This window comes from Triplophysa dalaica, chromosome 23 (assembly GCF_015846415.1).
Source record: "Triplophysa dalaica isolate WHDGS20190420 chromosome 23, ASM1584641v1, whole genome shotgun sequence".
In the NCBI taxonomy this organism is placed as follows: domain Eukaryota; kingdom Metazoa; phylum Chordata; class Actinopteri; order Cypriniformes; family Nemacheilidae; genus Triplophysa; species Triplophysa dalaica.
In genome coordinates, this window is record NC_079564.1 from 17,481,285 (window position 1) to 17,495,583 (window position 14,299).

Here is a 14,299-nt window from a genome sequence, read left to right on the forward strand (position 1 = left end):
CTAATTGCAAGTAATTGTGTTATTTCAAAGTGTATACTTGGTACTATAGTAACTTTGTTTATTGGATTTTCGTGTTGTTGTTCGTTAAAAACTGTGTAGACAGTTTGCTTTAAGTAATGAGGGAATATGTTGTGTTCTTATGTGCATGTTTACCTGTAGGTGGCAGTAGAGGCGGTTGCTTCTATGGGTATGTGGGAATAGGAGACGGAGAGTGAGAAGTGTTACACCAGCGACTACATGCGTTATACTATTCTGCTACTTTCTTTGTTTTATATAAAGTATTCTTTATGTCCATACGCCTCCTCATTGTTACTTACTAATGACATAACAACAAGGATATTCACACAGTAAAAACGAGTCGCACAAAAACCCCTCAGAGTAACTGACACTGCAGCTGCACACACACTGCTGGAGAAAGTGTTTCTTTTTATGAAACTAATACATTATATTTATTGTTTGTCCAAATTCAAAGATATTGAATCATTTTCCCTTTTAACTGATCCTTCAAGTAAACAGATTTTTGCATGTTGCTTGTTTGTAGAATATCAACAAACCAGTAACATAAATGACTGATAGCTGAGAATCAAAACACAAAACTGTGATTCACTGAAAACACACCTTAAACTATAACAGTGACATTAGTGTTGGACATTATGTCATAGTGTGAGAAAGTTTCCAGATTCTGTATTCTGCATTATAGGTTTGAGAGCGTCTTTCCATTTAAATTTTGAATTTAACATATATATATATAATAGTATATTTACTGCACCTTTTCTAAAGTTCATCTTCATTTGAAATGTTTGTCCTGCAATGTACAGTGAGACAGGAAACAGATTTGAATTTGTGTGTCACAGGTCTGATCTCATCACAACATCAGACTGTCAGTCAATCATTAAAGCAACATCACTGCTCCTTCACTTCTCACTCATTCACTGGCAATATGACGGCACAAACTCTCATCTGCTCTCTAATGCTTTTACTTACAGGTGAGATTAAAACACAAAATAATCTATCAATTCATGACAGGCAAAAAAATACATCTGGAAATGCATTTGTCTAATTCAGATCACTACATGTGTTTGTGTCTCTTAATGAATGTTTTACTGATGTTTGTGTTGTGACAGGTTGTTTTGGTGAGATTATTCTCACTCAGAGTCCCACCATTCAGATGGTGTCAGTAGGAGAGAGCGTCACTCTCAACTGTAGATCCAGCAGTTCAGTTTCTACTTATTTAGCCTGGTATCATCAAAAACCTGGACAAACACCCAAACTCCTTTTCTCGAGTGTTGGTAGCCGAGTGTCTGGAGTGTCTGAGAGATTTACTGATGGAAGATCAAACACAAACTTCATGCTGAATATCAGAAATGTTCAGACTGAAGATGCAGGAGATTATTACTGTCAACAGTATTATGACTTTCCACTCACACAGTGATACAGAGCCGTACAAAAACCTCCTCCTGACAAAGAGGAACTACAGACACACAATACTCTCTGTCAATATTATAAATAAATAGTTTTACACTTACATTTCACCCTCAACACTACACCTTCGCCATCAGACTAAAATCTATTTTTCATTTTGTCTGTGGGCTTTTAATGTTTGACCAATGAAAAGTATTTAATGCTTGTCAGCTTTCTTATTTAAAAAAATATAATGTTTTTGTGATGATATGAAACTGTGTGTCCCTTTCAAAAATGATTCTTGATATTGTGCCATTAAAGATAATAACATATGATGCTGATCATCTGATCATCAATGACAAGTCCAGAGTTAATCTAAATCTACAAATAATCAAACATCAGTACAAAAATACATACACATGAACATAAACATTTACAAACACACATAAAATATAAACTTGTTATAAACATTAACAATGAGCTTCATCTGGACACTTTTATTTTCTATTTCTTTTTTCTATTAACTGCATTTTACATTAGTATCTTATCATTTATTTTCCAGGTTGTAAATCACAGATCACAGTAACTCAATGTCCTTCAGTGAAAACTGCTGCACCAGATGAATCTGTAACCCTGAACTGTAGATTCAGTTCACCTCCAGTCTGTAGCCCACCCTGTGTCAGACTGACACTGACACAACTGACTGATTCTGCTGCTGCACACACACTATTACACACTAAACATTAAAGCAGCACAGTAATTCTAACATTGTTTATCATGCTTTATATGATAAAAATAGTTTAAACAATTTTTATAGTCTCAGTGTCTTAAAGTCCCAGTGAGCAGCCAAAGGCAACTGACAAAATAAAGAAAACTTCAGATGTTTACGAAGTGATGAAAAGGGTGGATCTGGACACACTGAATGAGAAGTAAAGAGTAATACAGATTATGTGTTCACAAAATAAATGATTCAGTGTGTTAACTGTCAGTGGAAACTGAATTGCTTCATTCCAGAGAACAAAGTGAGAAACAGTGAAACTGAAACTCAGATTTGCATCATCAGGATTCTGTTCCTCTCACAACACAGCAGATGTTCACACACTCTCGTGAGTTTCATGTCTTTGTCACACCACAAACATACAATGGATCACCGGTTGATAAAAGTATCTGCAAGTGTTCATGGTTCACTGAGTCAAGTGTACTTATAAACTTAAAGCCCTGAGTTTGACCCAAATGACCCAACACATATTCAAGTTCAAAAGAGACAAAAGAAATCGACAAAATCATTTGTTATTTTTCTTTTATTGAATTTTAGATCTATTGAGAACACTGATCTCTCTTCACTTGTTCAGTGACTGTCTGGTCTCCTCGTGTGGCTTCACAGCTCACTGAGACGCTCTTGATCCAGTCGTGTTCAGAGAGAGTCAGACTGCTGCTCCAGCGGTACAGACCGTTCTTCTGCAGGAGTCAAGCACTGTTCTCCTGAGACCTGCTGTTCCCATCCACCTTCCAGCTCAAGCTCCAGTCTGAAGGGAAGCCCTTGCTGACCACACACATCAGTGTTGCTGTCTGCTTACTGGAAATCTCTTTACTGGACGCCGGCAGAAGCGAAACTGTAGGACGAGTTACACCTGATATACAGAGAGCACGAGGCAAAAATAAGTTTAATAAATATTGTTCTGCCTGTTTAATTTGCTATTTATAATAATCGGTTCTTTTTAAGAAGGGGGACCGGAGGGTGTGCTCCAACTATCGGGGATCACACTTCTCAGCCTCCCCGGGAAAGTTTATGCCAGGGTACTGGAGAGGAGAATCCGGCCGATGGTAGAACCCCGGATTCAGGAGGAACAGTGTGGTTTCCATCCCGGTCGTGGAACACTGGACCAGCTCTATACCCTCTCCAGGGTGCTGAAGGGTTCATGGGAGTTTGCCCAACCAATCCACATGTGTTTTGTCCACCAATCCACAAATTTAAACAGGACGGCGAGGTCGAGAACGCCTGCAAATCTCCGATTCTCTTAAGAGAGGTGATTGCCATTAGAAAAAACATTTTAAAGGTGAGAAGCCTGACAGGCGCTGACTCCATAGATTTGAAGAGGGCGCTACCTAGACCCTCGAGCACTGTCGCTAAGTCGCTAAAAGGAGGCATCGGTCGCCTCGCTCCTCGAATGAAGCGGGCAACTAAAGGGTGCTTTCCCACAGAAACCCCATCAATCAGGGCGTGGCAGGCCGAAATGGTGGCCAAGTAAACCCTGAGAGTACCGGGGCTTATCTCTGAGGACAGTTTCTCTTGCAGAAATTCCAACACTGAAACGATGTGGCAGTGAATTGGGTCTGCATGGTGTGCAAGGCACAATCTGTCAAAAACGCTCCATCTAAGGGCGTAGCACCTTTTAGTGGAGGGAGCCCTAGCACTTAGAATAGTCTCTACTACGTCAGGCGGGAGCCCAGTGCCTCTCAGCTGGTGCCCTTCAAGGGCCAGACATGGAGGTTCCAGAGCTCGGGACGAGGATGAAACACAGTCCCCTATGCCTGAGATAAAAAATCTCTCAACTCAACTTTATTTTAATAGTGCTTTTCACAATTTTCATTGTTACAAAGCAGCTGTACATGAGACACATTGAATACAAGAAAAACAACTAAAGACATATACCTGTAAAAACAAGAAAAAGGTGAAAACAACAAAAGACAGACATACAAATGCTCCACATACACAATATGCATACATACTTACTCACATTGACATAGACGCACACACGCAAACATACTCTCACACACGCACAGTGAAAGCAGACATTTGAGATAAAGGAGAGATAACCACCGGTCAAATATTAAACGGACTATAAATTCTTAAATGCAATATGAATTATGTCTAACTTCTAAATTCTAAAGCAGCCCCCCCGGCCAGGCAAATAGTGCAAAACAATATGCAAACGGTGGCGAGGAACCCAAAACTCCAATCGAGAAAAAAACCCTCAGGAGAACCCAGGCCCAACCAGGGGATTCCAGTTCCCCTCTGGCAAAAGCTGCTGCCTCTGCACAAGCTCAACAGTGCTTGCACAACAAGGCTAAATAAAAAAATAAATAAACGTACTAATAAGGTAAATTATAGATTTAAGATTATCATTAACAATCTAATAGCATTTGAAGTGTAGAAAAATCGTGTCAAGTTGCCACGTCCTTTATCCAGCTCTATCATCTCAGCTCTTGTCAGGTCACCGCTTCCCATTCTCAGCTCTCCCATCAGGTCTGGGCATGAACTGCATCCTGCGGTAACCTTGGAACAAAAAGACAAGACTGGCTGAGAGTTGAGTACTGTTCTGCACTCTTTGATGCAACAAGTACATCATTTTGTTGTTGGATGTGTTTCTGGGTCCGGTTGATCTAAATAATGCAGCCTAAATCCTCTGAGGATTAATATTATGGAAGTGTAGTGTATGTAAGATTGAAAAAAATGCTTCTTTTGTCTAGATTTAAACTGACAGAGTGTGTCTGCCTCCCGGACAGTGCAGGGAAGAATATTCCAAAGTTTAGGCGCTAGATAAGAAAAGGAGCTACCACATGCACTTGATTTTGTAAATTCTAGGTATTACCAACTGACAGGACGCCTGAGAGCGTAATGCATGTGGAGGATTGTAATTAGTGGTGGGCCGTTAACGGCGTTAACGCAGTGAGACTCTTATCGCGCGATAAAAAAAATGTCGCCGTTAATCTATTCTCAAAGTTGGGTTGGGAGCTGGGTCTATACTACGCAAGCTATGATGACTTTCACCTGGATATTTTAGCGCGGATGTATACCAGCTTAACTGCACTGTACGGGGCGAGAACAAGATTTTTCAACTCGCGTGATTCGCGTCATTCGCGGAAGCAGAAGCAGCCTCATCATCTCATAACCAGGGCTTCATTCGCGTCCTTAGCACCGCCTCATCATCTCATAACCAGGGCTTGATTCGCGCAGCAAGTAGGTCTATTGGCTCTTTTCATTAACATATAAATCACTCGCGCTTGACTCGCCATTCGCGTTTGGTCTGAACACAACATAACGTTACTGTGAAATTACCGCATCAAACGTGACGTGCTAACATGGATGCAGCTATGAAGCCGCCGGGTTTGCTTCAGGGAATATTCATTTTTAAGAAGCTTCCCAATAGAAACATCGACAAGACTAATGTTGTTTGCGCCTTGTGCAATGCGGAATTGGTTAAAAAAACACTTTCAACAGGTAGTGGTCTAGCTTTAGTTGAAACCAGTAACTTTGTATTGAGATCTAATGTATTATGGCTCCTGTATGACATATCGCTTGTTGCTCCCTCACTCTTTGTAAGTCCCTTTGGATAAAAGCGTCTGCTAAATGACTAAATGTAAATGTACTGTAGGAGCTTTTCCACTCTCAAGTACCACCTAAACGCAAATCATCCCTTAGCTAATGCGGAAGTAAACACAAGTTCATCTTATTGAACATAATTTAATTTTCATCACCAATTATCATAGTAGAACAGCTTTCTCAAGCAGTTTGGGATGCATTTTGGAAACAGGAGATTTGCCACTGGTCTAATGCGCCACCTGGCTTGAGAAACCCGTTCTCAAAGACTTACTTTTAGTCATTATTTGGGTAGCACACATATTCTGAATGCCTTCGGCAGAATTCAAATGAGCCATTTTAATCTAGATTAATCTAGATTAATCTTGGAATTAATCTAGATTAATCTAGATTAAAAAAATTAATCTATGCCCACCACTAATTGTAATACAATAGAAGTTCATTCGAATACTGCGGCGCCAGACCATGTAGATCTTAATAGGTAATAAACAAGATCTTAAAGTTAATGCGATGCATTATAGGTAACCAGTGCGAGGTTGACAGAACCGGGGTTATATGCTCATACTTTTTTGTACGGGTAAGAACTCGAGCTGCCGCGTTTTGAACACGTTGCAGTTTTTGTAATAGGCCTGCAGGGCAACCACCTAAAAGTGCATTACAGTAATCTAGTCTTGATGTCATGAATGCATTAATTAATTTCTCTGCATCTGACAGTGACAGCATATGACGTAGTTTAGAAATTTTCTTAAAATGGAAAAATGCAATTTTACAGGTGTTGGCGACATGGCTCTCAAATGACAGATTACTGTCGAATACAACACTAAGATTCTTAGCTGATGACGAGAATTTTATGGAGCATCCGTCAATAGTTAAGCAGTATTCTTGGTTGTTAAGTAAGGGCGGTTTTCTGTCCAGGAAGTAACACTTCTGTTATGTCCGAGTTCAGTTGTGAAAAAATGGTACTCATCCATTTTGTTTAAGTCAACTATGCATTCCTTTATTCGATGGAACTTCTGAGTTTCATGAAGCGTCGAGGAAATATAAAGTTGAGTATCATCAGCATAACAGTGAAAGCTGTCAGGGATTTCACGGGAAGACATGGCAGGAGAACCCAAGTGCAGGCACAGACAGACGTTGGGGTAAGCACGGGTATTTATTATCACAAAGACTAACAAAAAGGCAAAACAAAACCCACAATGGGGTAAAACAAGACAGGAAACTCTTAACAAAAACAAGAACACGGACTGACTAAACTAAGAAAACAAACACTTGATATAACACTTACATTAACAAAACTAGACTTACTAAACACAGAGGAAACAGGACTTGGCAGACAAGGAAACAGGATACAGCGACTAGGAAGCATCGACATCAAACAAGGTATGGTATAAAATGAACGAGCACAGGACAATGAACACGAGGGGGTTTTAAAGGGAACAAACACAGGATCATATCGAAGAACAGGTGCTGGGGATTAGCACTAAGAAGAGGCTGACGAGGAACGAGATGTAGGGAACAATGACAAGACACAAGAAAGAACCATGTCTTTCCCACATTAAAACATCAGGCAATGCCATGGCTCCACTTGAGACAGGAATATAACATGACATGATAGTGGAACCATGACATAAGCCCCCCCCCTTAAATGAACACCTCCAGGTGTTCATCAAGGGGTCACTAACAAGACAAGACTAACTGGGACAAGGACATAAACCAGACAGACAAGGTGAACATGACAAGGGGCATACAAGAAATAATCACAAATGGGTTCGGGTGCGATAATAAAAATAACAAACAAGGGAGGGGGGGTGGGGGCAAACAAGGAAACATGGGAGGAAGTCCAGAAGGGGTAGGGCTGGGTGGGGAAGTTCCAGCCCTTGGGGACGCGCCAGAGCGCAGAGCCCCAGGGGGCTTGACATGGGAAGTCCTTGGGGGAACTGTCCTAGTCCCCTGCAGGAATGTCGGGCTGAATCCCGGCTGGAGTGCCGGGCTGGACCATGGCTGGAAGGCCGGCTGGACAGGGCTTGACGCCGGCTGGAACGTCGACTGGACAGGGCTTGGTGCTGGCTGGAACGTCGACTGGACAGGGCTTGGTGCCGGTTGCTGGACCGGGCTTGGTGCCGGTTGCTGGACCGGGCTTGGTGCCGGTTGCTGGACCGGGCTTGGTGTCGGTTGCTGTACCGGACTTGGTGCTGGTTGCTGGGGAGAATCTGTGGCCGGGCTGGCCACTCGGACCATCACCTCCCCATGGCGCCCCCCCAAAAAATATTTGGGGTTTGACACCCCCGGACTCGGGACCTCCGGACTCGGGACCTCTGGACTCGGGATCGGATGCTGCACCGGACTGGACGCTCCTCTACCCTGCCTCATCCTCTGGAAAATCGGACCCTTAGCTGGGCCCGAGGAGGACAGAGGGGTTTCTGGGACAGAGGAGTCTATTGGCGGCGTCCCAGAGTCTCTCCTCCCCCACTCATCTCGGACTCCACCAGAGGGACCGGCGACCATGGAGCTCAAGCCAGCGGGTACTGAGTCCCCCAGGGTAGTGGCGACCAGGACGAGATCCTTCGGAGTGCTCGACCGCGAGGTGGAAGTCCCAAGCGGAACTTCACCTTCAGGATCGTTCAGTTTGCTCACGAGCCTGACCATTTCCGTAAACCCCAGGGGAGCCAGCAGCCTCTTCTCTGACGGCGTGAGGCGCCGAGTGAGGCAGCAGTTGAAAATTGTTTTCAACTCTTCCTCTCCAAACTCGGTCATCACCGCCGCCATCGAGAATAGCTTGGCGAACTCGGTCACCGACACTCCCCTGGCGGAAACAGAGCATTAAGTGGGCCTGGAGAGACCGTGGGACTGACGCCGTACCATCCATGCTGCCTGCTGGGTTCGGACGTGGCTCGTTCATTCTGTCAGGGATTTCACGGGAAGACATGGCAGGAGAACCCAAGTGCAGGCACAGACAGACATAGGGGTGAACACGGGTATTTATTATCACAAAGACTAACAAAAAGGCAAAACAAAACCCACAATGGGTTAAAACAAGACAGGATACTCTAAACAAAAACAAGAACACGGACTGACTAAACTAAGAAAACAAAAACTTGATATAAAACTTACATTAACAAAACTAGACTTACTAAACACAGAGGAAACAGAACTTGGCAGACAAGGAAACAGGATACAGCGACTAGGAAACATCGACATCAAACAAGGTATGGTATACAATGAACGAGCACAGGACAATGAACACAAGGGTGTTTTAAAGGGAACAAACACAGGATCATAACGAGGAACAGGTGCTGGGGATAAGCACTAAGGAGAGGCTGACGAGGAACGAGATGTAGGGAACTATGACAAGACATGAGAAAGAACCATGTCTTTCCCACATAAAACCATCAGGCAATGCCATGGCTCCACTTGAGACAGGAATAAAACATGACATGATGGTGGAACCATGACAGAAAGCTAATTCCGTGTCGCTTTATTATATCACCTAGAGGTAGCAAATATAATGTGAAGAGCAGAGGCCCTAAGACTGAGCCCTGTGGGACACCGTACTGGACTTGCGATTTGCGGGACACCTCATTGATTATTGCTACAAATTGAAAATGGTCAAATAAATAAGACTTAAACCATTTCAATGCCATTCCGTTAATGCAGACAGAATTTTCAAGTCTATGCAGGAGTATGCTGTGGTCAATGGTGTCAAATGCAGCACTAAGGTCTAGCAGCACCAATAATGAAATACAGCCACGGTCAGACCCCGGAGTCGCAAAGGAGCCAGAGTTGCATCCATGCATTTTGTGTACGTGCGGGGTGACAAGGCTAGGCCGAATGGAAGAACCAGATACTGATAAGCTTCGCCCCCGAAAGCGAACCTCAGGAATCTTCTGTGTTGTTGCAAGATCTCTATGTGAAAGTATGCGTCTTTGAGATCGATTGTCACAAACCAGTCGTGACATTGAATTTGAGACACACTCATCTTGATTGTCAACTTTTTGGGGGTGCGACTCGCCACACTCTCCCTGAGGACCTCACGCCTCAGGTAGACCGGACCCACCCGAGACTGTGTGCCTGGCCGGGATTGGGAAACTGATCCAGAGTGGGTGGCCGACACTCCAGACGCTTGAGCACGGCGGGGTAGATATTTGACGAATGCCTCCTCGTGTCGTCTTGCCTCCCGGAACCTGGTGACAACGGTATTAACCGCATCTCCAAACAGTCCGGAAGGCAAGATCGGGGCATCAAGGAGGAATGCTCTGTCCCTGTCCTTGATGCCTGTGAGGTTCAACCACAGGTGCCTCTCCGCAGTAACCAAAGCAGCCATAGAATGGCCGATGGTACGGGCCGTCTGCTTGGTTGCATGAAGAGAGAAATCTGTGGCGCAGCGTAGGTCTGAAAACACTGTTTCGTCAATAAACCCGCCAGTGCTGACATCATCCAGTAGGTCAGCCTGGTATTTCTGCAGAACCGCCATGGTGTGCAGGACAGCAACAGCCTGATCCGCTGCCTGAAAAGCCTTTCCCACGAGCGCAGATGTGACTCTGCAAGGATTGGTGGGAAGAGAAGGCTTTTTCAGGGATATCGACGTCCCAGGGGAGAGATAGCTAGCCAGCATCTCTTCCACCCTTGGCATCGCCATGTATCCCTGTGTCTTCGCACCAACGATGGTTGAGTAAATCGACGTCAAAGGCACAAATACAGGAGGAATGAGGTTTCTGCCATGAGCGAGATAGCTCGCCGTGGAGATCCTCAAAGAAAGGGAGGGCCCGAGGGGGCCTCTTGTTCATGCGGCCAGTCGAGTTTGAGCCTGTCGACTGCCTTTCGGTCTTACAACCAGTCCTGTGTCCCTTTGAAGAACAAGGTGTTAATACAAAATCTTTAATAAAATGATACTTTCATTCGCGCATTTTTGTTTGGTTTTCCTTCTTGAATATTCAGAGTCATTTGTACTATAAGAGACATTTGTTTTGGCATCTCGCAGTTACCATCATCATTTAAAATCATGTCTATTGTAAAATGTTCATTTCTCTTTAATTTTAGTTCTTGATTTAGGATTATACCAGTGATTATTATACTTATTAGGATTAGAATAATCGTTGTTCCACGCAGTCTACCTGGCTGCTTGAACAGGTGCCATGGCCGGTTAGGTTCTATCATTTAAGAATATCTGGGCCAAACACAATAAGGGCTTCTGTAAGTGTGCACGCAGTATAGGAATTGATATCTAAGAATTCCATGGGAAATATGCACTTAGGATAACAATTTTTCCCATTTTTCATTTTAGAATAGAATTTGGCCCTCAATGCACCTCAGGGTAAGCTACAGAGTCAGCACTGTTGGCTCAATGGGCCTTCTATCTTCTTGGTTTGGGTGGCCCCCACCTCACGAAAGATAGTTCTTTCCTCAGCTTAGTCAGTGCTTTCTTCACCCTGAGGTGTAGTAGGGTGAATCCCCTGTTGAGATTCTATGTTAAATTGGAGCTGGCCTGCTCTCCTGCAGAACGCCAATTCAATCTGGAAGCGTGTATCCACTGTGGCTGGTAGTCCGTCAGAACTCCTGTCTGTGTTACGGCAAGCACAGTCGCAGGTCTGTGGTACTTTGGTTCTCCAACCTTTGTTGGCTTCAGACTCCTCACAAAGACTTTTTGTCCTGGAACAAAGTTATGAGTAGGCTGCTCTGAGGGAAGAACAAGGCACAAAGATCCATCAGCACGTATAGAATTTCTACAACTAGGGAAGTCACGTAGTCCTCCTGGATCACCTCCAGATCACCTAAAGAAGAAATACCCGACCGGCATTTGACCCACGGGGTCGGGAATGGTCTACCCATTAGTACCTCGAAAGGTGACAATTTTGTCGTGGAAGATGGAGTCATTCTTATTTCTGCCAAGACTGCAGACAACAGATCAACCCACTTTCTTCCTGACCAACGTGTTTTCAGTGTTCGATTCACAACTGCTGCACTTTACGGATGGTACGGGATATTAAAATGGCAATCAATAGACAACGCTTTTGATAAGAGCTGTGTTACTTTTGACGTGAACCCTGTCGCGTTGTCCGATTCTATGGTGACTGGTCTAATATCTCCTTCGTTAAGATTTTTACCACTGTTTTACCTAAAGTCTGTGTTAATTGTTACTCTCCTTCCAGTCATCAGCTCACAGGCCCGTATTAATGCTATCAACTCTGCTGCTTGAGCCGAATTGTAGTCTAGAGCAAAAGCTTCTTTAACCTCTCCAGAATTGGAAATCACAGCATAGCCACAGAGGTAGACACCGTCAGACTGCTTTGAAAAAGACCTATCAACATAAATGTGTTCTCCCCCTCTAGGGGCGTGTCCAACAGATCGAACCTAGAAGAGTAAGAGGAGGTCAGTTCAAAGATGCAATCATGTTCAACATTAAAATCTGGCATGTCTACCATACCCAAAATACCCAGCAAAGCAGGATAAATGTTTGCTGTCGTTTGAATGCTAAGATTTTTCGTTGCCAGCAGAGTAGCCTCGTAACCTGAGCGTCATTGCGCTGTCATGTGTTATGTTTGCATGTTGTGTAAAATTACACCTACCTGATGGGATGCATATCATATTAAAGGGTATGACAGCAAAGTTTTCTCAGCCATCTGTACAATCAGAGCAGCTGCAGCCACAGCACGAAGACATGCTGGCATACCTGTGACTATGTTATCTAACTTCTATCTAATCTTAGTTTTGACCCATTGCAGTTTCTCTTTCGAAGCTTTGAAATCTGTTTCAGCAAGTACATTGCAAACAATTACAGATGCTTTTTCACAGTCCTCCTACATCTCCCCCGACATGAGAATGTCATCTGCAAACTGAAGAACACAAACTGATGAAGGCAGATCAGTCATTTTGGCCAAAGTTCTGTGCACTGCTGCAGAAAAGACAGCGGGTGAGTCTACGTAGCCCTGTGCAAGGCGTTTCCACGAATATTGCTGTCCTTTAAATGTAAACGCAAACAAAGGCTGAGTATCTGGGTGCACAGGTATAGAGAAAAAAGCTGCACACAAATCTATTACTGTGAAATACTTGTGCGAATGTGGCACTGAATTCGTAACAGTCAGAACATCAGGCACAATTGGTGCGAGCGGTAAAATTAGCCGATTAAATGCTCTTAAATCTTGAGTTAATCTCCAAGTTTTCCCATCAGCTTTCACAACAGGATAAATTGGTGTGTTATATGGTGAATGTGTTTGTTCGAGGACGCCCTGCTTGACAAAATTTTCAATCAAAGACTGAATATCTCCTTCCTTATCTTTTGACAAAGGGTATTGTTTAATGTAGACAGGCTTGTTTGTTTTAAGTTTAGCCCTGTAAGGTTCCATGTCAATGAAACCAGTATCATCCCTGAACTGAGACCATAACAAAGGGTTAATCATGGAGTCCACCCCTGTAGGCACGCTGCCACCGGAGGCAGATACCTTTGAGCCTCTTGTAGGCAAAGGATCGACTGATGCCTGTAAACTAGACAGAAAAGAAAAAACAACCTTGTGATTAGTAAACGTAATGTCCATGCCTAATTTATGCATCATATCACGACCTAAAATATTTAATGGAGCACCTGGAATAATTGATAATTTTGTGGAAAAAATGGTTTAAGACCATCGACCTCCCCTTTACTCGAGAATGTTAGGGTCATCATACATAAATCAGAACCGACATCACTCTGTGAGCATCCCTATGCTTGGTTTGAATTCCACTCGGTTGGGTATGAAGCACCCGTGTTCTCATGTCTGCACTGTGGTGTGTGCTGTTGTGTGTGTCACCAGAAGTCGGCTTGCGCAACTGTCTGCACTCTCGTTTGTAATGACCCCTCTTTCCGCAATGAAAGCAGATTATTTCTGACTTCTTTCTTTGGCTAGGATGCGGTAATTGCCGATTTAGAGAAGTTTGTTCAATGTTCCTTTTTCCTGGATAGCCTATAAACATGGCATTCTCTAAAGTCATATCATGCAAGTTTGAAGTCGTTATTCTGATCAATTGCGCTTGTTTATGATTCACGTTATTTAACAGAGTGCTAAAATGCAGAGGCTTTATGTCATTATTTAATGGCAATTTAAAATCTTTAATCGTTGCTTTCTTAAAACGCACAAAAAATTTAGCAGCTGAGTCTCTCTTGCTGCCTGTTTCAAAGGATAAGTCCTGTTGACTCCCTAGAAATTTATCAAGAAATACTCTTATCTGTCTAAAAAAATATTTCAACATCTGTAAAAGTTTCCCAAACAACGCATGTGTTGTTTTCCCCCGTATCGCTGTTTGTGATTTTATCATTTTCAATTGATAATTGTGGGGAAGGCAAACTTTTACAAATTGCTTCCATATCAGACATTCTTAATGGTCTAACATTTAGGGTGTTTCCAGCTCTTACCCAAACCATTGAATTTTGAGGGTTTGTTGTTATGTCCGTGTTTTTATCAATAAATTTTTTCAGTTTCATTTCGACTGTTTGTTCTTGACCTGTTGTGTTAAGTTTTGCGGAAGCTTTTGGTTTTATCGACAGTGAGGGTGCAAGGGGCAAGGGGCAGTGTATCCCGGCGGCTTTTCTAATGACCACCGGTTTTG

At 43.3% G+C, this 14,299-nt stretch overlaps 1 gene segment (V, D, J or C); it reads left to right on the plus strand.

The window, feature by feature from the left end:
- The first annotated feature begins 887 nt into the window (after positions 1-887).
- Positions 888-1,484, plus strand: LOC130413066 (immunoglobulin kappa variable 4-1-like). The segment is given in 2 exon segments: positions 888-986; positions 1,125-1,484. Coding segments are annotated over 2 exon segments (354 nt in total).
- The last annotated feature ends 12,815 nt before the right edge of the window (positions 1,485-14,299 follow it).